Genomic DNA, 22959 nt, shown 5'->3' on the forward strand with positions numbered 1-22959 from the left:
GTAATGACTAGCTTTGGGAAGCCACGTTGTTTTTCTCCCTGCCTGTGAAATTAAGTCTGGCTGCATTGACCCAGGACCAGTGAGCACAAGTCGACCAGTCGGATGAGAAAAGCAGTGGCTGGTTTCTGCAGCTACCTCTCCTAGTCAAAAATTTGCCTCAATAGCAGGAGGAGCTGGGGTAGGGGTAGCTTTGCTCTCCGGTGTTACCAGCCTTCCTGTACACTGTTGGTTTAGGTTACTACAGAAGCTAACGTTTTAGGGGGTTTTAGTCAGCTCAAGGAATTCAGCTTTTGCATGGAGTGGTCTTTTTTACTGTCATCTTGCATATACTGCGTACGTGGCTTGACTCTCGTAGCTAATGCTCAGACAGTCTGCTGTCCGCAGGTCTCTTCGGCCTGTAGCAGTATTGTACCTTGCCCTGGTGGTGTTTACTACTAAATTATCCGTTATTTCAACATAAAACCTTCAGGCCTCAATCAGCAGTGGCAAGCTGAGGAAGCCGGAGCTGGGGGAAGGTCTAAAGGGTGCTCAGCAGAGCATGCTGCCTACTGATGCAGTGCCCACTAGGTAAATCTAAAAAAAAAAAAAAAAAGAGTGATGTTACTTAACGGCACACCGGGATTCTCTGATGTGAGCTCACCTCATAAAGAGGCCCCATTATTGTGCTTTTCTGCTTTACTGTTAGCAAAAGGACAGCAAAACCTTACAAGCCGATGCCAAGGCCTCCTTGGGCCATGTCCCAGCATACCAGATTGCCGCTTTCAGCCATGGGAATTACAGTGAGCAGCTCCCCAGGAGCATGGGTGTGGGGAGCCTGAATTTGTGCATCCAGTATGATTTCACTGATTACGAAGAAATTGGTTTGCCAATGAAAAATTATATGAAAATCTGTCAGTTTAAGGCAAGTTAAAGGGTGTCCAGTGAAAGATAACCTCCTCCCCTCACTATTTGGAGTCGTCTTCATCACTTCTGCCCTCTGGTGATGACCATTCTAGCGGCTGACCCACCTGCTAGAGAGTGAGATAGAGGTGGAAGCATGGAGATGTCCACAATGAATGTGGCTTAAGCAAGTCAAGATAGCGTTGCCTTGAGCAGATGGGCAGAAGTAGCTAGTTGAGTGGTGCTTTTCTGGGTATAAACCTAGGAGGAGTTAGTTATGGTTGTCAGAATACACTCCATTGCATTTTGATTGATTTCATTTTCATTCAGAGCAGCGTAGGACAGGTTCCTTTCATCTGTCGGCTGATGGGGAGACCCATTGAAGAGCTCACAGATGGTGCGATGTTCCTGTCTCTTCAATGAGCCCAAGTGTCAGAGAGTTGCAAATGAATCCGAAAGGTGGGGGAGAAATCTCCTTATTGCTTGGCAGCGTTTCCTCATGTGGTGGCTTCCACCACCCCTGCTCAGCTATGATGCAGCTGGGAAATTTGGGGCGATGTTTACAGGGCTCCTGGGCGAGGAGGAGACTCAGGCAGGAGGCCCCGTTCCCACACAGGTGGCTGCAGGAAATTTTTGTTTCTGGTTCAAGCTGTGCATCCCTTGTGACACCCAACATTTGGGAGCTGCGGGAGGTTGAACTCATGGGAGGGCCACTTCCCCCACTCACGTGGGCAAGCCCAGCTGCTCACCACTGCTCAAGACTATGAGGGAGAAAGCTTATATCATGTCTTTTTGCCCTTTATAACCCATGTATTCTGTATTCATTTTTTTCTTTCAAAGAAAACGCGAAGTTGTTTATACAAATCTCTCTAGAGAGGCCCGTTCTGTACAGGAAATGGAAGGCTTGGTGTTTTGTTTTTCAATACAAACTGACTTAGCTTTGTCCTTTCCTAATTTCTGCTTGGGCTTTGGGGCAACTGCAGTTACACAAGACCTCGAAGGATTGCTTTATCTCCATCAGAAGAAGGATGAGTAAGTGTTGAAGAGGTGTAGTGTTAAAGGGATTATATGCTGGGAAGGAACCAAGTGTGTGCGCTACCGTCTTGTAATGTGTCTCTGCTCATACATGCTGTTCTTCCCCCTTCGCAGGGTGGGGGTGGATCGTGGTAACCACTTGCTCTTCAAAGATGTTTTAGTTAGCTCTTCAGCATACTCAGAAGTCTCCCGGCTGAAGGCAGAAGCAGAAAGGACAACTAATATTAGTGCTATTAGGGGTCTAAAGCTTTTAATGCTAAGAAGCTCTCAGCCCTTTCTGTCGCTGCCTGGTAACTAATTCATTCTGCAGTCCTTATGCTCCATCTTTTCCTCTTGGCACTGAAGTTGGGAGCAGCTTCTACTCTGTTGTTAAAGCTTTCCCCTCTGTAACTGAATAAGGATAAGGCAGAGAGTCGTGGCTACTCAGAATCAGGAGCTGCGATCTTTGCAGAAGAGCCCCAGTGTTAAACACCTCGTCAGGACGCTCGTTCTCATGGCGTTTGTGTGCAATTACCTGTTGGCTGCATCTGCAGTAATATGAGCTGGAGGTAATTTTGTCGGTTACTGCTGGCAACAGGATACAAAATGCATTTTAAGTTATCTAAAATATTAGTGTCTCTGGATTTAAAGAATAAATACATTGTCATGAGATCCCCAGGAGCTACAGTCAGTCTTACTTTCCCCCCCCCTTCTTGTTGTAAAATTCAGCGGCAAGTGGATATAAAAGAGAGGCAGACTGCATATGATGAGAAATTTGGGAGCTGTATAACGAGCATTTCTAGACTAGTAATTAGCGTGCCTGCTAACTCAGAAAAGGAACTTACTGATAGAAGGGAGGAATCAATTTTAGTTTGACGTCTTTAGTTAGAAAAGACCAGTGGAGCTTGGTGCTGGTCAGTGGAAGGCGAACTGTGGGGAATGGTTGAGTTTGCACTGGTTAGAGTGAGGGTTAGGTCTCTGAGGAAATCTGGATTTTTATTTTTTTTTCCCGTGTTTACACGTAGTTCTCTGGAACCAGTGGGCTGAAAATCATCTCTATAGGTTTCTTCTGACCTGGGAAATAATTATTTTCAGTGCTGTAGTCCATGTAGTACTCGTGGCTCACTGTTTTGGAGAGTCTGTGGTTCTCAAGGTGGGCAGATTTCACACCTTGAAGATTCCCTTTTCTGAGCTGAAAACCACGCACGATGCATGGGGGAAGTCTTTGTGCTCAAAGCATGTGTTGAAGAACCACTTGCCGTAACGCAGTGCCTCGTGCGTGGCAGTGGTCAGATCAGCTGCTAGGATCAGCTTTTAACTGGCTCCTGCTCGTGAGCCACCTCTTGCTGTGTTTCCCCATGCTGGGAATCTAAAGCTGGAGACCGCAGGTGACTAATGTTTCTCTCTTCTGCTTCTTGTTCCTCCCACCCGTAGCACTGATGCAGGTGATAGCCCCGTGGGCACAACAGCCACTACAAACCTGGAGCAGCCGCAGGTCATTCCATCGCAGGGTGACCTCCTGGGTGACCTTCTCAACCTGGACCTGGGACCCCCAGTGAATGTTCCCCAAGTGTCCTCCATGCAGATGGGTGCTGTGGACCTCCTGGGAGGAGGGCTGGACAGCTTGGTAAGTGGCATCTCTTTAGCTTCAGCTGATGTGAAATAACTGGAGCTGTGCTTATCTCTGCAAAGCCGTGGTCGTTTGTGCTTGTAATGTTTGGATCACTGAGCTCCCAGTGCTGAGTCCTAAAACTCCAAGAGGATTTAACCAGTGCTATTGTACCAACTTTCAGCAGGTTTTTCCTGCTATAAGACAAATATTGCTGCATGCTGTAGAATCCCCGTGGTCAGCGGATGTATTTGTTCTGTGCTTTTTCTGTGTCTGTAGAAGAAAACCAAAAATTGGCTTTAAGGCTGTACAGTGTCCCACTGCTTTGTAATCAGTTCTGGCTCCCTTTCAAGAAGGCGCTTGTTCCACCCGGTTCCCAGCCTATTGAATTTCAGTGCAAAACTCTCAGGGCTGCAGGCCGTAGCCCCGTGTCACCCTATTTGTATATTCTCCAGAGCGTGTCATGGTTTAATATGGGTGACATTTTAATTGCCGTTAGGTCAAGAGGGAAGCGCTCTGCGTAGTCCTGCCCATGCCGCAGCCGCTCAGGAGGAGGTGTTCTGGTACTGGCAGGGTCAGGCTCCGGAGTGTGAGTAATGACACACGGTATCTGCTCTGGGCTGTGAGCTGGGCACGAGCTGCAATGAGAAAATCACGTAGCAAGGAGACTGCAGAAGTGGTGAGGAGCTTGGGCTGTGGTCTTGTGCTGGTGGCAGCCAGGCATGGAGAAGTGGTGAATGTAATCGTCGGCGTGGGAGATGTTCCCATGGGGTGGAGCATGCAGATCCCTAACACCCTGGTGACTTACCTGCAGGGCTAAGAAGCAGTCTAGGTGTATTTGCACCATGTAACCTAGTAAGACTACTCCAGTGAACATAGTTGGGTGGTTTTCAGACCTCCAGTGGATTTGTCTTGCTTTGGTTTGAGGTTTGGCTTGTGGTGAGCTGGGTCAGGTTTCTGTGTGCCTGGTTTTAGGTGCGCTTTCAGTTCTGAGTCAAGCTCTGAATAATAGAGGTGGGAGGCAACTGGATGAACCCCAATGCAACAAATCCTTATTTGTCAAAGATATTTTTTTTTTTAAACCGTCATAATCTTATTAAAGCAGATGTTAAGCATGTATCCAGCTCCAGCACTGCATGAGCTAATGAACTGGAAACGATCTAACCCGTAATGGCATCGGTGTTCACGAAGGTCAGATGCGCTTTAGTCTCTGTGCCATTTAAACAGCGGTTTGCTTATTTAGCAGGGAGACTGCTATTACACTGGGGAGATGGGGGATTAGGGAAAGGGTTTAAGCTGGAGTTGCTGGGAAAGCAGACAGTGAGCCCAGAGCATCGACCTTTGCAGCCTTTGCCCTGCATTGCAAGGCGTGCCACTGAGAAACTGGGATTTTAATTGCATTAAGGCATCGCAGAAAATGGTGCTGTCTGTGGCGGCTCGGAATGGTTAGGAGTTAAATCCCTCTGTCTCTTCTGCCTTCCAGGCCACTTACAGTAACCCTTTGTTTCTCATTAGTGTCTGAGACAATAAATGGACACAGAGGAGGACTAAAACTTGTTTCTGGAAAAGGCTTGTCTCACAGTTGGCATTAATGGGCTTAATTTAGTGACCTGCTTTGGCAGTAGAGCTGTTAGGTGCTATGGTACTAGGCTTTTACTTAATATTTTTCTCGAGCCTTAAGTAAATTCGTGGGGCCGTGGAGTGTGATCTAACAAAGTGATCGTGTCTGACGGGGAGTGGCTGTCCCTGGGGCTGTGTGGGCCAGCACTGTCTCAGCTGAGTTACTAGATGGGAAGAGCACTAAAAAAATATCTGAATGGTGGTGTCGTCTTTTGTTTTTTTTTCCCCGAAATGCTGTTGCATCAATCGTCCTGTCTTCTCCTGATCCCTCACATGTATAAGTGAATCTATTCCTGGCAAATCTCTGTATTTCTCTGGCTTCTCCTTCCCTAATAAGCCTAATTAGTGTGTGAGTGAATGTGATCTGTGTCTTTGTTTGTTGTTGTGGGCATGTGTTTAACAACTATCAAGCTGAGTTAACCCTAACCTGGTATTAGCTAAATTGCTAGGCAGCGTCTCTTGGCTAGCTGAGGGGATTGGCATTTGGATCTTAGGCTAATATTAAGCCACGTTTGTGCTGTGGCGAAAACACAGTCTCGAACTGCGGGTACGCACACGCCGGACGTCTGTATGTGGTGAGGGGGTGAGATGTGTCCCAGGGTGCCCCTGTGAAGAAGGGCTGAGCCATTCACCCTTCACCAGGGATCAAAGCCAGCCAGGAGCCAGGGATGGCAGGCACTTGGGCTGCTCATGCAGTCAATTAGTGGGGCTGGAGACTGAAATAAAACCTTCTTCCTCTGTCCTTACCAGTGTTCTGCCTGTTGGTGTATCAGCAGGCATCCTGGCTGTTGGTGTAGCAGTCCCTTCCTCTTTCTCCTCCGAATACTTTATCCACACGCTTTTCTTTGTTATAGTGCTGCCTGATTCATTCCGCTTTGAAGTTTCCCTCTCCATTACTCCTAAAGTCTTTTTTTTTTTTTTTTTTTTTTAGTGGATTTTCTTTCCCTGCTTTGTTGGCAAGACTGAGGCCCCCATACCCTTGCATCAAGCATGGAGTGGGGTGAGCGGCCCCTCTCTCCTCCTCAAATCGGGCAGAGTTTACTTCACATTGGACCCTTGTGCTAGTAGAAAGTAACCCCATTTGGTTGTGGATGCCGAGGCAGCTGTCTTCCTCTGCGTGTGCTGCTCTGGTCTTTCTTTTCCCATCCCTCCTGTTGTCTTAGGGGTCTGAATAAGGGTACCGGAACCAAGCACGGCTGGGGGCTGATCTAAGAAAGGTTTATTGCATATACGCTTTCCCAGCAGGAATTTTAGTGTAATTTTTTTAAGGCTCCCGATGATGGAGTTTGTATCACCTCTGGTGCTGATCCCTGTTTTCTGCTCATCGCTAGCAGATCCCTTTCAGGTCTCAGGTGACCTGAGAGGAGACAAGGGATCACAAGATACTGGAACGTGGCATATCTCTGGATCATGCCTCTGGCGTTATCTCTCAGCCTGAGCAGGGACGTAAGTTCCTTTACTGTCAGAGCGGAGCAACCCTAAACCCCACTTCCATTTTCCAGGCAACTGTTTGATATGTAGAAAAGCCTAAAAACGCCTCTTGGTTCCAGTGGAAGAAAATGGTTTGAGTTGATGCATGAAATCATGGTCTGTGGCTGTGATGGCGAGATTGCGTCAGTGTCTCAAAGGCAGCTGAAGGTCTGGAAGAGGCTGCTGGCAGGATCTCAGCTGGTTTGTCACATTCACTCAGTGTCATGTGTTGATCCCCTCGGATACCTGTTGCAGCTCTCGTGTATTTGATAATGCCTCCTTTTCTTTGGAGGGGGTATCTGTCTTCGGAGGGGTGCTCTTGTAGTGAAAGCCCCAACAGGACTAACCCAGAAAGATCAGCAGAAGCATTAACTTCCACGGCAAATGTCATTCTGCATTTCCATTTCTTAAACTGTGGGGTTTTTTCCTCCAGGCATTTAAATAGAGACTGCATGGTGTAAAACGGGATAAACATCAAATTAATCTTGTTCACTTGAATTTTCCTTAGCATTGCTAGATATTTATTCCTATAATCAGTGAGACTCCAGTTGCTTGATTCACACTTTCTTTAGTGAAGAACTCTTATTTTATCTCCATAGTGAGGCCTGTAATTGGTATTAAATGTAACATGCATGTTGTGCATGCACAGATGCTGAGCATGTGTTAACAATTTAAAAAAAAAAAAAAAGGAGAAAAAGAGCCTTTAGAACAAGACATGCTTTGCTTACAACCCCAGCAGACTCGCTGTGTGACTTACGGAGAGCTGTTGTCTAGTGAACAGAGCCAGCACTGAGTCTGCCCCACGTTGTGCCCCCGTTTGCCACCCTGGGCAGATCTTGTTCTTCTCTGCTTTGCTTTCTGGTCTCTAAAATGCTGACCGATCCCACTGCTACAATGCTGTTTGAGATCTCCAGCTCCAAAATGTACAGTAATGACAGCAGACACTAATATGGAAGAAGGAAAACTTGCTTGGGCGGCAGATTGCCGGGTGCAGAGTTGTGCACGCTGAGAGCTGGCGTTTGATGCTTTTATCCCCTTAAAGCCGGCTCTAAGTGACTAAACTTCATGCAGATTATCGGCAGCCCTCCAACTCCTGGTTTACTGTTGATGCAGCACTTTGTAGGATATCTATCCGTGCTGTAACGAGACAGGGTCATTTTGCCTTTAAACTTGTTTGTATGTTTATTTGCCCTGAAAATGCGCGGGGCGTGAGAGCTCCGTGCTGCCCGGCACGCGGTGCGGCTCGCTGCGAGCCCGTGCGTTTAACGGGAGCCGGGCACTGTGGCCAGGAGCCAAGGAGGCTGGCTTTAAACCTGGAGGCAGAGCAGTAAATCTGTAGGAATGGACAGGCTTGGATTGTCTGTGCTGTAAGGATTTTATTTAATACTCTAGCTGCTCATCTACAAGAATATTATTGATTCAAGGCTGGCAGCTGGTCAGGCTGATTTATCTCTTGAATTGTAAAGCTGTTTGATAAACACTGGATATCCACAATTTTCTGTGTTACCTGGACTGGTTTGGGCTCTGCCAGGTGGAGATGTGCCCCCTCTACATAATCGGGTTGGATATGGGGGGGTCTGACCCCAGGGGTCTCTCCTGCATGGTTCAGTGCTGTGTCCCACCACTGCGCTTGCTGTGTGTGATGGGCTGGGAGCTGAGCGCTGGCTCACCCTCTCCCGTGGGCTGTCCTGGGCTCTGGGCACCTGTAGACTTGGCAGCCTGGGAAGAAATGCCTGCTCCGCACTCCTGCGTGCCTGATAAAGGCACTTCATTTACCTTTTGCTGGAACTACGGCGTGAGAGCGGCTATGGTAGGTCAGCCCCAACATCCATTTATGCAGTGGATGCGATGCTTCCCCAGGGTGTTCCTCCAGCCTCCGACGAGGAGCTGAGCATCTCCTTTCATCTAAGCTGTTCTGGTTTTGAGCTACAAAGGACATCTGTTAGGATTTCTGACAAAGAGCATGTGTCCGTTGCTGGAGCAGTGCTGATATGGAAATAGAGCTCTTCTGGTGGGTCACTCATTCGCGTCTGATTTAAGGCTGGTGTTGCTGTAACAGTAATGGGACCACTAGAGCTTTGTACAGCTGCTTTTGTACACTTTAGAAAATGAAAATGGTCAGTACTTAGTTTCATTCGCTGATGGAAATCGTTCAGGAAGGCAAAGCATTAGTAATAAGTGCTACTGAAACTGGTGGCCGTGGTATTGGCAGCATGACCTGTCCTCCACCACCTTGTGACACAGCTGTCCTTGGTTTGGACCGTCACCCTCCTGCTCTGCAAGCCCGGCTTGGCAGCATGAAAACAGACACATAAAATAGGCAGCAAAGGAGGTACTGAAAATGCCTGTGTGTGAGCCACAAGCGGAGTCTGCAAGGAGATATCTGCAGGGGGTCAGAAGATGCAGACCATGCGTGATCCGTCCTGCGGTTAAGATGTCTCTAACAGGATTAGCCCAGATCAAGTGGCCTGATAGCAGCTGTGCTCTCAGCGTTTCAGTCCGCCCCATCGCCTGATTCTTGTTCGGTAAATGCCTCGTGTTCCTTGCTGCTGTGTTACGGAGTGCATGCTCTCAGCTGGCTCCTTGAGCTGTGACCCTTAACTCCTGGTTCACTCCTGGTTTGGGGTGGGAGGGAGGGAGGAGGCAGCAATTATCTCCTGTTAACCCGTGAATTACAGCTCCATGAACTGCAGAGCTGCCATGAAAGCCGTGGCTATGCTATGGACGCGAGGCAAAGCGGCTGCCGAGCAGTGGTTGTTGCAGCTCCTGTCCCTGTCCCCACCCTCCCTGTTATTTTTTCGGAGCTCCAAATGCCTCACGTCATGTTGCAGAAGCGATTGTAACCCCTCTGGATCACATGAACACCTCAGCAGAGTCACTTCATTGCGAGCTGCTGTTAAGATGCAAATAAAGCCTCCTAATGCAGTAACTCCAGCACTGCTGCACTTCGTAAGTCAGCATAACTGCTTACACGGAGCTGAAATTACGGGGCAAATGCTCTTCAACTGCAGAGCAGCTGCAACGCCATCCGAGCCAACTAATACAAAGTAAAGATGCCGATGCAGTTTGAGAAGAGGTGCTAGTGCTGGTTTTGTTGATACAGGGTCAGGCTCAGCCTCTTATTAAACCCATGTGGCTGCTTGAGTGCGGTTATGGCAGGATGGCTTTGGAGGGAATGAAGAGAATTCCCGTTTGAAGAACTTGATGTGTTTGTTGGCCAAAGGCTCCCTGTTCATCCCATTCTCATCTCCTGCAGCTCTTCATACTGCACAGAAGCTTTGTGCTCTTCAGCAAGAGGCAAGCCTGCCAACTTTGGGCTCAGGATCAGAGCTTCGCAGTGCTGCAAGGACCTCTTGGCCATCAAGTGGCAGCCCCCCTCCGCCCCACCTTCATAGCGAGCTTTTTGGCCTGGGTAGGGCTGGCAGCTGTATCCGTGTGGTCCTCTGCTCCACGGGGCTGTTTCCTGCTCTCCTGTAAGGCAGGTTCACGTTGTCCTTCGTACAGGAGGCCCTGCCTGCCCGTGAGATGAATGGAAACAGTTAACTGGAGCTGCCAGCCCTGGGGAATTGGTTCAGCAGCACTTCACGCCTGACTAATATCTGCTTCTTTCCTTCTGCACTCTGCCTGTCACTCCAGATGGGAGAGGACACTCCGTGGGTAATTGGTTCCTGTTCCCTCTGTCTTCCTCCTTCTCTCTTACTCACACGCGTCGCTGTTACCGTCTCTACCATCGCTTTGAGTTCAGGATAAAGTTAGGTCTTGGGCATCTTGCAGGAGGATTGGGTAAACCAGAACTGTAGTTTCTGAATGGGGAAAGCGTTGGTGCTGTGGGAAGGTGACAGGCAAGAAAAATGGAAAAAGGGACTTCTGTGCTGCTGTAATGAGTATTGCACCCCAGATCTGATGTGGAGCTGATTAGTTATTAACTTTCCCCCCTTTAATTTCTGTTGGATGTGTTGTCACTTCTCTTTTCACTAGATAGGTGGAGCCAGCTCTGCCTGTAGGGACCTGGGGAAGCTGCCAGCTCTTTGGAGCTTGCTCTGCGGCTTTGGAGCACACATCTGCAGTGCTTGGTCCCAGGCACAGGAGCCAAGAGAGCGGCAGGCTGCTGTGTGCAGACCCCTCCTGGGAGTAGAGCCGGACTTCAGGAGGAGCAGGTCAGAGCTTCCCGGCATTGGAAAGAGACCTTTTGTACCACAAAGCAGAGATGCTGGGTGAAATCTAGAAATGTAAGCAGGCTCATGGTAAATTCTCTGCCTTGTAGGGGGTGAGAGCTGGAATCTCAACTCAAGACAAGCAATAAATCCAAATTCTACTTCCCCCCCGCCAAGGCCTGACAGCTAGAGAAAATGGAAGACTTGTGGATAGCTTGAAGAACCCCAATATGTCATTCCTTTCCTCCTGCACAGTGAGTGCATGCAGATACCAGTGTAGGGGTTTCTTCCTAGCCTGCAGCTTCTTATGATGAGTGTAGTAGGAAATGGTAGAATAGTTAACATCTGCCTTGATTATGCAGAATTATTCAGTCATTTCCATAATGTCCTTTGTAAAATGCTTGCTGCTTGATAAACTGGTCTTTCTCCTGCTTCAGACAACAGTACCAGAAGTTCTCTGTGCGTACAATAATATCTGGAAACAAACTGGATTCTTTACCTTTTTCTTCTTTTCCTCTGGACTTCAGTGCCTCTCGGTATAAAGCGTGAAGTTCATCTGCGTGCAAGACTATGAATAGGGATGAGGTGTAATAGTTGCATTTATAACTCCTCAGTGAGCCAGTAACAAGATGTAAATGATCTGATATATTAATCTAAAGCATGGCTTGGCTTAAAGAGCGGTCTGTAGAACAAAACTTCGCCAGGCTGTTTCAGCGGGAGAGACCTGACAGTGTAATAAGCCCTATTTTATAAGCTCAATATTAATTGGATTTGCATCCTCTGGCTGGCTTCCTTTGGTCTGTGACTGATCCTTCTTTAACTTTGGAATCGCTCACTCTTAAGCAAGCTAAGAAGACCTGGACTTGCGCAGTGCACTGCCGTGGGCAGCAAGAGGAATGGTTGCCGTATGAAGATGGAGCCATTGCAGAAAATCAGGGATGCCCTATACGTTTCTGCCATGACCTCAAGTAGGGATAAACCGGGTCTCACGCAGGAAAAAAGCTCTTAAGGCTTCTTAACAAAAGGCAAACTGTGTGTGATTTGTACTTCTCTAACACCTACTTATGGTAGCTAATATTGCATCAGGTGGCTCCTCGGGGCACTAGGGGAAGGAGAGATGCCAGGGGACAGGAGGGGGGTCCAGAACAGCACAGGGATTTGTCAAATTTTACTGGTTTTTTGGTGGCTAGTTATCATCTCGTAAGTCACTGCCTTGCAACTCTGCTGCTGTTCTCGAGGCATTTTATCCTTTTTGTCTGTGTTCTGAGGGAGAGAAGGGTGAAGCTTTATGGCGTCTCTTGACCAGTGTAAAACACATTTGCCGTGAGATCCCCTGGGGAGCAGGCTGGCGGGGGCCAGAACAAAGTTGAATTTCCAAGTCTTTTGTGCAGAGGCAAATGGTTGGAGCCTCCTTGGCTCTAAGCACATGCGCTCCTGGGACCTTCTGCTTTAGCTCTATGGGTGCATTTTTTTCAAGATCTTAACACATCAGTGTGTATCTGAGCAACATACCTAAAGGCTTTTTTGACCCAGTTTGTCAAATGCTTTTTTAAAACAAACAAACTCCGGAAACCCTAGTCAAATGGAAGAGCAAAGCCATCTACGAGGCGAGCTGTGTTGTTCTGGCCTCTTAGTCCAGCCTTTTCCCTGGCTCCTACCTCGCCCCTGCGCTTGCCCTGTGCTCTGTGCACGTTGTTGGGGCACGATCCTCGTCTGAGGGTGACCAAAAACCCCACCCTGTACTAGGCAAAAAACTACCACGGTCTTCTGAACAAAAGCCTGGGACACGGATAAGCCTGGGGAGGTCTCTGTAGTGAATAACGGCCGCAGATCTGTGCTTGTTTCCTCCTGGCTGTCAGTCATCTGTCGAGTGCGTTATAAATATTCACAGGAGTGATGTTGTGCTCGCAAACAGCGCTTGTAGCCAGCTTTGGAGTCCGTCCTGATCACTGAATTGTCTCAAGCATGTAGAATGGTGTGTATGTTTAAAATAAAATGGGCTGTATCCCTGAGGAAGTGGTCCGGGTGCTTTGTAAAGGGAGTTCGTGGTAGGACAGCTTCTAGGTGGGCTGCAGGGTGGTTTGGCAGGAGGGCTCCAGGGAGGATTCATTGTTTATGGAGGGTTGTGCGGGTGGTACCCAGTGGCTATTTCAGTCCCTTCAAGCTGTAGCTGTGTAGCTTGGCAGAGATCGTTCCTGAAATATCCTAGTGCACTGTAAGGTCTCTTTACTATTTGAGTGGCCCATTAGATCGTGAAGCTGGTTTTTTTTCCTGTCTAAGGGAGGGAGCATCTTCAAAGGGAAGAGAAAGCCCACCTATCTGAGCTGTTGTAAGAGCCGGCACGCATCCCGTTCTCTTTCTTCCCTGTTATTGAAAAGAGCCGCATGTCAGAGGAACGTAGCCAAGATGCATTGTGTTTTCCCGTAGCTCGTAGCTGTTCCCTAGAAAACTAAAGCTTTCGGGAAGTGAGCTTCCTGTCAGTTTTATTTTTACTCCGTTTCACAGTTACCCCACTGGGTTTTATGGAGCTGCTCAGGGCTGCTGGCAGCCGGCGCGGTGGGTTGAAGGGAAAGCACTGATGCATGAAACGTGAGGAATTGCGCAGGGTTTATGGTGCAGGTGACAGGGGGGGATGAGGTTTTGTTCTTATTAACCTGCGAAACGCTCCTGTCCGCAGTAGGTGCGTGAGGTTGTTCTCCAAATAGCTCTGCTCACACACCAGCAAAAAAACCAAACACCCCACTGAACCCTCTGTTCCCTGTGCTTTCCCATCATTGCGTTTCTATCTGTCCTGTACGCGGCAAGCGAGTGGGCCGTGCTCGCAGCAGTGCGGTCAACTGAGCTCCACTCCGGCCATCTGACACTTGGCTTAAATGAACTCGGTCTTTCTCTCCTCTCTCTCCTTCTCTCTTTCAGCTTGGCAGTGACCTTGGCGGGGGCATTGGAGGAAGCCCGGCAGTAAGTGCCATTCCATTTTTTTCCCCAATTTAAAAAGCTGCTCACAGCTCAGGGTTTTTTTAAATACAATTTCACCCATTATGTGCCGGAAGATGCTTAAATCCCTGAAGAAGTTTGACAATGGACAACTGTAACTGAAACACGCAGGTCCCAACCCATGTTGCTTTGAGTCCAGCTGCCACCTGGGCTTTCCTAAGAGCAGCCAGGGCCAGAGCTTTTGACTCCATCTGCTCAGCTCTTCTTTCTCAGAGCTTTTGGTTTGAGCACCAGTGTTAACGCTGGCAGTACCCCAGGCCTTGTGCAACCGCTTTGGTAGCTGAAAGGCGGAGGATGCTGACCTCTCTACTCGCAAAGCCTGTTCTGTTGTAACTCTAACCCAGCCTCACCCCAGGCTTGTCTGAACTCAGTGCTTTTCTCCTCCCAAACACCACGTAAGATTTTTTTTCCTGGACATCAGGATCAGGTGATTTGAGCTTTCCTGCTACGCGTGGTCAGTGCTGGGCTCTGCCTGCCACCGGCCGCCTTCTCTGTGCCTGTGACTTGTGAGTGTCCCAGTGCCTAGAGTGCTTGCCCAGGATATGGGAGACTTTCAGGCTGCTTCCAAAGCACCCTTGCCTTCAAATGCATACCGGCTTCTTCCAGGAAAGCATGGGGAAAGGATGCAAGATGACTTGGAGACGTGGTGGGCAGGAGGGAGTGTGCCTCCAACCCACAGCCAAAAGCAATCTCCTGGAGGAAGCTCCAGTCCCTCCTCCCAGGACTGCGTAGCCAGTAATTCAGTGAGGAAAGCATACTCAGTTCTGGAGTGAGGGCTTTTCAGAGACCCTTGTTACGGCTGCAGTCATTCTTTCTCCTTCTTTCCCTGTGAATCTTGCATTCCTTTCTAACTTCAGCAGGAGGGCAGAGGAGAGCCGGTGGTACAGGATACCTGTAGCCCCCAGGCAGCACGCACCAGGACACAGGAGATATTTACTCTGTGGAGATCGTACCTACAAAACCAGGTCTCTGCCTTCCTGGGCCAGCGTAAACCCACCAAACAGTTCTGTAAAACCACTGGTGTTCCCTGTCCAAAGGGTCAGTTGAAACACCACATCTCAGGTGCTTTCCTGAACACAGGACAGCACTGAGACTTCAGACCCGGACCAGTCACCAGGATTTCCTATTGCCTGCCTTAGTCGTTCTGCCTCTGAATCCTGTTCCTCGAGCACGTAATTCTTCCTGCTCACAGCAAAGAGAATTTGGGAGCCGAACTTGAGTGTGACTGTCCCACCTGCAGCTGGGCACCTAAAGGTTAATATTCCAGTTTGGTGCCCTCATTTTAAGTCCTGAGACAAAAGGATTGCCCTTTTTGCGGAAAGGTTGTCTTCTGACAGGCAGAGACAACTAGTTCTGCTTCAGATAATGAAGTTTTTGGACCACAGTGCTGAGAATGCAGAGCTCTGGCTTTGGGTGGGAGTACACAATACGGTCATGACTCCCTTGCTATCTCTGGGTATGCAAAATCTTGCAGATTCCTGAAGACTGACGTAGTTGGGGGAAGATTTGAAGCATTTTTTTCTTTTCCCTGGGTTTATGTAGTGTAGATCCACAAAACATATTGTCTTTACAAGGAGGAGAGGTGGAGAAGAAGGATTCCTCTACAGTGGGAATTGATAACTGGAGCTATAAAAATGATGTTAAAGCCACTGCATGGTTGAGGTGACAGCCGAGCGTAGGGATTAGTGCCAAGAGCTTTGGAATTCAAATGCATTATTTAGCACTATTGATAATTCAGCAGGGAAGCTGCAAACGGCTTTAAAATATTTAGGATATTGCCCGAGTTCATGCTTTATTTAATAAGTGGTGTTCTTCATATGCGATGTTAATCAGTGCCTCTTCTTTCTAACCCCTCCAGGTGGGGCAGACCTACATTCCTTCTTCTGTGCCAGCCACCTTTGCCCCTTCACCCACCCCAGCAGTGGTGAGCAGTGGACTCAATGATCTCTTCGAGCTCTCATCTGGTATAGGCATGGCTCCTGGAGGATATGTGGCTCCGAAGTCTGTACGTAAGGAAAAGGAATCATCCTCAGTACCTCGCCTTACCTTAGGCTACAGGAAGTCTGAGGTTGCTCGCTTGCCCCCTTTGCTGTGGGTCTCTGGTGCTATCGAGACACCTTAGTTCAACTCACCCCATTAGGGATGCCCTGGGTTTTTCCCAGGTGAAATAACAGTGTGTTGGAGAACGTGTTAGTTATTAGTTACAGACTTCTGGGTTGGTTTGGTTTTTTTTTTCAGCAGTTCCCTCATTTTGCCTGTAACAATATTACTTTAAAGAATGGCTTATATACAATATGAGAATTTCAGTTTTGTCAGAGCAGCTTTCCTGGAGACCTGCTTCTTAGCAAGTTTCCCCAAGAAACTGAGGGCAGGATACAATTTGCTACAACTTTCATAGAAGATTCATTTATTTGGAGGAATCCAGTGTGACAGTGAAGATAAAATCACATGCTTGGGATGAGCGTGCCGCAGTGTAATGCGGATAAACGCTCTGTTAGTGACAGCGATGGCAGATGCACTGACTGAAGCGTGCTTAGTCTGAAGGGTTCGTGAGATGCAGAACATAGTTCTGGTAACCGGGTGTGGAGCAGCCACAGGGACCTCAGGATTAGCCTTTCGTGCCTGAAAGGGAATAAACAAAAATTAGCATTCTTGTTAAATAGTCAATAGATGAATAAACTAAAGTCATCCTACGAAATCTAGGATCTCCAGGTACTGCAGAGCATGCTCAAAGCTTTTGGTCCTCAGCTGCTTGCAAGCATTACACCACATATAAAGACCCAAGTATGAAAGAACCCAGTCAATTTGCGCTAAGTGCTTCATTTTGCACTACTCAAATTTGAGTCTGAGGTTTTCCCACGAAGATGATTTGGGAATCCAGAACCCAAACAGCTAATCGTATGGGCCCTGTGATTTTATTTGGTTCAGACTTCAGTATTGTCCTGCCTCTAATAGCCCAACAGATCCTTGGAGAAGCCTGTCCATCAGCAGACCTGGTAAGTCTCGCGTTAGTCTGATGGACACAAGCCTTCACTCTTTCTTGTGCGCACTAATGTTGTAGTATATTTGAGTTCTTATGTGAGTGCTGTGAGCACGGATTAGGAGCAGCAAGCTTGTTTCTCAGTGGTGAGCTTGATCCTTTCAACACCCCATGTCGTGTCTTCCCTGTAGTCTTTCTTTAGCATTTGTGGGCTTAATGTGCCAATGTAGCTGGGTTTCCAAGCTCAAGGCTTTTCTGTTGTTTGGAAAACTCTGCTTGCTTGTTATCTTCAGATCAGACTTCTCATGCTGAATGACATCTCTTGTGCTCAAGGTTTGGTTGCCTGCAGTGAAGGCGAAAGGATTGGAGATCTCGGGCACGTTCAGTCACAGGCAGGGACACATCTACATGGAGATGAACTTCACCAATAAGGCTTTGCAGCACATGACCGACTTTGCCATTCAGTTCAATAAGAACAGGTAAGAAATCAACACGCTTTGTCCGCTATGTTAAAAAGTTTGTGTGCTCCTATGAAAGCAGTCTGTGTCTGCACTGCTAGGTATAGGGAGGGCTTTTATGTAGGTACCATAATGCAGTCATGGAGACAGCTGGATGACACAGCCCGAACTCCCCATCGCCCCACAGTTGTGTGAAAGGGCTGAAAGTACAGACTGATAAATCTGGGAGGAAACAGGCAGCCGACAGTCCCGTTTGTTCTCCTAGCTCTGAAACAGCATCTGCCCCATTTAATCTCTGCCGAGTTTTAAAGCAGCCTCATGAGTTGTTAGGCAGGTTAGTGGTTTTATAGCCAGTAAGTGCCCCGAGGAAAACAAGAGCGTAAACAGGCAAGCATTTGAGCTGCACAAGTATCAATCCTTAATGCCTCTACCTCCTGACTTAATTGCTGTGCTGCCCCTCAGACTGTCTGGAAGTATGGGTCTCGTTAATAAAGCTATTTGTCAGTGAAGAAATTGCAAGGCAAGAGCCTATGGCACATGTTTTGCCTGTAATTGGCAGCAGAACAATTTTGTCAGAAGGAGCAGCCACTCGAATGTTTAGAGCATACAGATTGTTCTCAGAAACCCGTCTCAGGCAAAAGGCATGACATGGCAGTACAGCCCCGGCATCTTCCCGCAAATACCTTCCCAGTCAGAGAGCGTATCGGCTGGTTTGCTCTGTGTTACCTTGAGCAAGGACCAGGCTGGTTCTTACCAAGACTGTAAATAATATCTTGTGTCTGAAATGTTCCCCATGTTTCTTAATATCCCTTCACTGGAAAAGGGTTCTCTACACTGAGGATCCAGTGAAACCATCTCTTTAATACCACTGTTAGCCTTGCAAATTTGGGATTTCTTGGGACGAATAATATTTACTTACAAAAGACATTATGCTAAGTAAGTCTCAGTAAATGTTCTCCCTGGACTGCTATATTTTCTGGAGAGTTTTGCTAAGCTGCTATATGCAAATGTTTCATGCAAATTGGCCTGAAAAAAAGCCGTTTTGCTTGTGATTTTTTTTTTCCCCCCCACACATCAGGCTGCGTTCTAGCCACACCTATGTGGTACTTCTGAAGGATGTAAGAAGTTTAAATACTGTACAGTAAAACAGAACATACAAAATTTCTTCTTTTGCAGCGTATGGGTGCATGCTCTGTATGCAATTTACTACTATTTACTCTTCTACAAATACTGTTCTTGTGTCACCTGTGCTTTCCACTGTGGCTGGTGCCTTGGAAAGAGCTGCAGTGGGCTGGCTCTTTGGGTTTAAATAGTAAGGTTTGTGACTGGGAATTTTCTACTGCTTTTCACCCTCTCCTGCCGCTGCTAATGGCATTCACTGCAGTCTTGGGATAAAACATTAAAAAAAAAAAAAAAAAAGATAGCTAAAGCTCTGGTGTGCTGAAATATCACAGCCACTTTGTAGCAAAATACAACTTTCTTTTCCCTCTGAGGCTAAGGGAAAACACTAGGGCTTATGTTCCCCAAGGTGAAATGGCTGCAGAAGGCAAATCACGCGGCTAGGCCCTTGCTGAGAATATTCTTTTTTCAGCTCCCTAGAGCTGAAAACTGAGGAGAACAAAGAACGGGGCATCTTCTGATTTCTGAAAGTGACGTACCCAATGCACATGCAGCTGACTGTGCAGAGACACTGTCGATTTTTTTAGTGCATAAAACAAAAATACACACCTCTGCATCTTTGTTCCTGTAAATGCTCTATCACCTCTGAGTTAACGTGAATTCCGCTAAAGGGAAATGCGGTCGCAAGTGGACACCAAAACTGTCTTGTGCATCTGCGCTTCCATCTGCTTTAGAAGAGAAGCCGGTACATAGTTCAGAAGCGTTATGTTAAATTCTAGCTGCTTTTCCTCTTCGCCACACTAACTAGAGGTGCCTGGGGAATTAAATGCCTCTTGGACTGAAGGAGCAAGTAAACATTCGCTTTGCTATGGTGGTATACGTCCTCAGCTGAAGGAGTCTCAAAGCAAGCAACAGAGGCAGATGCTGTCATTTGGGACCAGACAGCTGGCTGCATTGATTCTGTCACTCTGTGATTTCTTCTACCGTGCTCTCTCACAAACCCCGTACTCCTTCTTGGATATCTGTTTGTTCTGTGTTGGCTCCAGTTCCTTCTTCCGTAGCCCCCGACGACATAACAGCCATGCAGGGTGTGATACGCTCTGCTCGCAGAATTCCCCAGCTCTGTGAGGGCGAGCCGGCAGAGCTGAGTCTGAGTCCAGGTGCTGCTCCCTGCTGGGCCGGCTGCTGCCCAGCACGTAGACCAGTGCCGTGGGGGTAATGGAAGAGATCCCAGATGCTGGTCCCCTGGGCAGGGTGGTGCATGTTGTCAGGGAGACCAGCCTGATTGAGTTTCCTGTGCCTTGTCCTACTTTGAGCGTCTGCTGGTTTGAGCTGTGTTCCTCCTTTGGAGTAACAGCAGAGGCAGCTCAGGAGTAATGGGAAGACGAGCCAGCTCGTGTTTGGCAAGAAGGGAAGAGGTTTTGGGCAATGGAGTGCTGCTCTCATCACCTCTGTTTTTCTCTTGCCCAGCTTCGGTGTCATCCCGAGCACCCCGTTGGCCATTCACACGCCTCTGATGCCAAACCAAAGTATTGATGTCTCCCTGCCCCTCAACACCCTGGGACCAGTCATGAAGATGGAGCCTCTGAACAACCTCCAGGTAGGGATTGTCTCGTTTGGGGCAGGGGGGAGATCAGCAGGTGCTCAGCCCAGTTTGTTTGGCTCAACGCAATGTGGTAAGACTCTAGTAATGAAATACCATATGTATAGGGTAAGCAGACAGACCTCCTGGGTGTGGGCCATGAGTCTGGGCAAAACTTCTTCCTATTCCTTTTTCTAGTCTCCTCTGGGAGGACTGAAGCAGACATTTCTTGAATTTTGTGAGTTTGCCTCCTCAAACACCTCAAACCCACTGCGTGCATCTGTGTAGACTGAGGTCTTTGCGTGCTCCAGTAACACTTCTGTAAACTGGGCACAAGGTTTGGTTGGGCTTAGGAGCTGGTCTGAACGGAGAAAGTACATGCCTGTGGTGGGGCAGGCAGCGAGAGCTGTCGGCAAGAATTGAGGCAATTAAAGGAATTGCAGGAAAGGTGGCAACTGCTGAGTGATTAATATTTCTCTAGTGCTCTTAACTTCCAGGGTGCTTTACAAAGGCATTGGCACATCCCTGCCCCAGATAGCTTAATCCAAGGCAAACAAGATGTGTTCCAGGAAAGGCACAGGAGAAGTGATGTGATCAGATAATGTTTCATTAATGAGGCTGTTGATGCGTGTCGGGGACAGCATTCCCTAGAAGAGGCTTTTTGTCAGATTGGGCTGCCAATCTGATAAAGGCATGACAGATCCAGGGAGTTGGTCCCCTCTGGTTGGACCAGAGACTGTCTCCATCAGTCCTGGCATGCCTTGGGGTGTTGATCTTGAAGAACTCATCAGGAGCAGTTCTCCCTGGAGGAGGCTCTTCCCACTGCTGCCATGTGCAGCTGCCCTGGAGCGGAGCTCAGCGAGTGACTCCTGCCTCTGCTCTGGGTAGCTGGGTCCTACAGGATGATTTTCCCTGTATCCCAAAAGTGCGGTTAACTTGCTCTGTAGCACGTCTCGTTCGCATCAAGTCTCCAGGAGATGGAACTAGGTTGGGTTCCTGTAGCATAGCAGCCCATAGGGGGGAATATTTTGAAACCGCTCATTCTCTTTTTAGATTAAGAGAATGCAATGGAAGTTACTATTTATTCTGCCTGAGCAACTGTTTTTTCCCTTCTTTTGACTTCTATTCTGGGGCTTATGACTTATTGATGAGTCTTTGGGCAAACAGCTTGAAATAGCTTCTTTGGCGCTCAAACGAGCAGTCCTACACTCCGGCTCTGAGCTCAGTCATGCGACTGGGGGAGCATGCGGGCAGGGAGTGAATTACATGTGCTTGTCTTCCACAGAGGGCCCTTCCAGCTTGTGGGAAAGCTGGATTCCCTCTGCGTCCAGCTCTCGAGGATGTGGTTGCAGGCACTGCATTTGGGTCAGCTGTGGTCAGAGCCTTCTGCTGTGAAGCAAATTTGGAAGTCTGTAGGAAGCGACAGTCCGGATCTGCCTCCCTAACGCCGGGGACTCTCTCCACGAGGCATTCTCAAGTTGCTGCCTCCTTTGATCGGGAAGGAGGTGAAGTATTTGGGTTATTGAATCTCTGAAGGAATCAGAACGCGGTTTGTTTCTTGTAGCATCTTCTGCTAGAACAAAGCAAAGAGAAAAGATGCGAGGAAACCTCCAGCTACCTTATACTGAGACAGCGGAGCATTCATTAGTGCCAGACTTAGTTGCTAATTTGCTAGCGCGCTCATTGCCATAGAAGTTGGCTGCCCTTTTACAATTGGGGAAGCTGCCATATGGAGTAATAGTATATTTCTCTGCAAAGAGTTGAATCATGATAGCAGATGCCAAGTTAAAAAGAGCACTCCCCTTACTTTTTTGACAGCAGTGGGTTTGATGGAGATCTGTCATTGCCCTGACAGCCAAGGCTCTGGTTTTGTTTTGTGAGTTCACGTAGGAATTATCTGTCTTGAAACATTCAGAGAGCGTTTTGGTGACCTACTTAGGCAACAACTTATAGCATAATATAGGAGTAGAGAATACAAATGTTCCTGTATTCATTGAAGAACCAAAACACTCATCAAGTTGAATTTGCTTAATGTGTTTTTTCTGAGCTGGGGAACTTTGAAGTAGATGCGGGGCTGGTTCGAACCTGAGGACCTTATGTTCATCTCCTATTTCTGGTGGGGATTTTTTGTTTTAGTAACAAGAAAAATAAGTCCTGAAGTAACCAAACTGGTAGCTTTCAACTTTTTGTCATGTTAATTAGGAACTTCAAAGACTAGTTGTACCTTCCTTAGGCAACTATTTCAGAAGTAATGAATTCCAGTCTTGTTCAGGTTATTTTTACTACCGTCTCTAATCTTTCACCCAATACAGCTGGTTTAGTCTTAACATTTATAATCATGGAAAGAGACTAAAATATTTGACAAGTTAACAAAAAAGCCATTTTTACAAGAAGGTGAGGAAGACTGAAATATTGTCAGAGGCTTACTTGGGTAAAATATAACTATAATTCCCATCTGAAAAGTCTTCCCTGTTTGCCAGTCACCTTGCATCTGGTGATAATGAATAGCAGGCTTCTCCCTCCCGTCCCAAAGCAGCGACGATACCTTGATTGATAATCTGACCTGTTGGCTGGGGTTCAACCCCCGCTGAGACAAGCCGAAGTCAGGCTGGGCACAGCGCTGTAGTGCTGAGCAGACTCCGTCTCTGCTCTCTGCTTCATCTCTTTTACTTCTTGCAGATTAAAAAGCTGTTGTCAGAATGCCTTTGGGATACGCCTCTTGCTAAAGGGAGTCTGACGTAGTCATTTATGTGCTGCTAACTTACAGAATCACAGAATGGTTCGGGTTGGAAGGGACCTTAAAGATTGTCTAGCTCCAACCCCCTGCCCTGGGCAGGGACACCTCCCACCAGCCCAGGCTGCTCCGAGCCCCGTCCAACCTGGCCTTGAACCCCTCCAGGGATGGGGCAGCCACAGCTTCTCTGGGCAACCTGTTCCAGTGTCTCACCACCCTCACAGCAAAGAATTTCTTCCTGATATCCAATCTAAATCTCCCCTCCTTCAGTTTGAAGCCGTTACCCCTTGTCCTATCGCTACACTTCCCGATCAAGAGTCCCTCCCCATCCTTCCTGCAGGTCCCC

The 22959-nt window shown here is 47.9% G+C and overlaps 1 protein-coding gene across 15 annotated transcripts in view; it reads left to right on the forward strand.

The window, feature by feature from the left end:
- AP2B1 (adaptor related protein complex 2 subunit beta 1) overlaps window positions 1-22959 on the forward strand; it is a 79301-nt gene that overhangs the window by 39376 nt on the left and 16966 nt on the right. For 10 of the 15 annotated variants that reach the window (XR_008467635.1, XR_008467634.1, XM_054208291.1 and 7 more), the window contains 5 exons: window positions 3328-3520; window positions 13663-13704; window positions 15599-15745; window positions 17054-17199; window positions 19768-19897. Coding sequence is in view for 12 of the 15 variants with exons in the window: in XM_054208291.1 (XP_054064266.1) it covers window positions 3328-3520; window positions 13663-13704; window positions 15599-15745; window positions 17054-17199; window positions 19768-19897 (658 nt within the window). In the remaining 3 variants the exon portion in view is untranslated. Of the gene's footprint in view, window positions 1-3327; window positions 3521-10570; window positions 10750-13662; window positions 13705-14597; window positions 14995-15598; window positions 15746-17053; window positions 17200-19767; window positions 19898-20077; window positions 20118-21164; window positions 21370-22959 lie in introns of those variants that run through there. The other 5 variants (XM_054208289.1, XM_054208288.1, XM_054208290.1 and 2 more) reach the window with 4 other exon arrangements.

The sequence above is a fragment of the Rissa tridactyla genome, chromosome 7, assembly GCF_028500815.1.
Source record: "Rissa tridactyla isolate bRisTri1 chromosome 7, bRisTri1.patW.cur.20221130, whole genome shotgun sequence".
Classification (NCBI taxonomy): domain Eukaryota; kingdom Metazoa; phylum Chordata; class Aves; order Charadriiformes; family Laridae; genus Rissa; species Rissa tridactyla.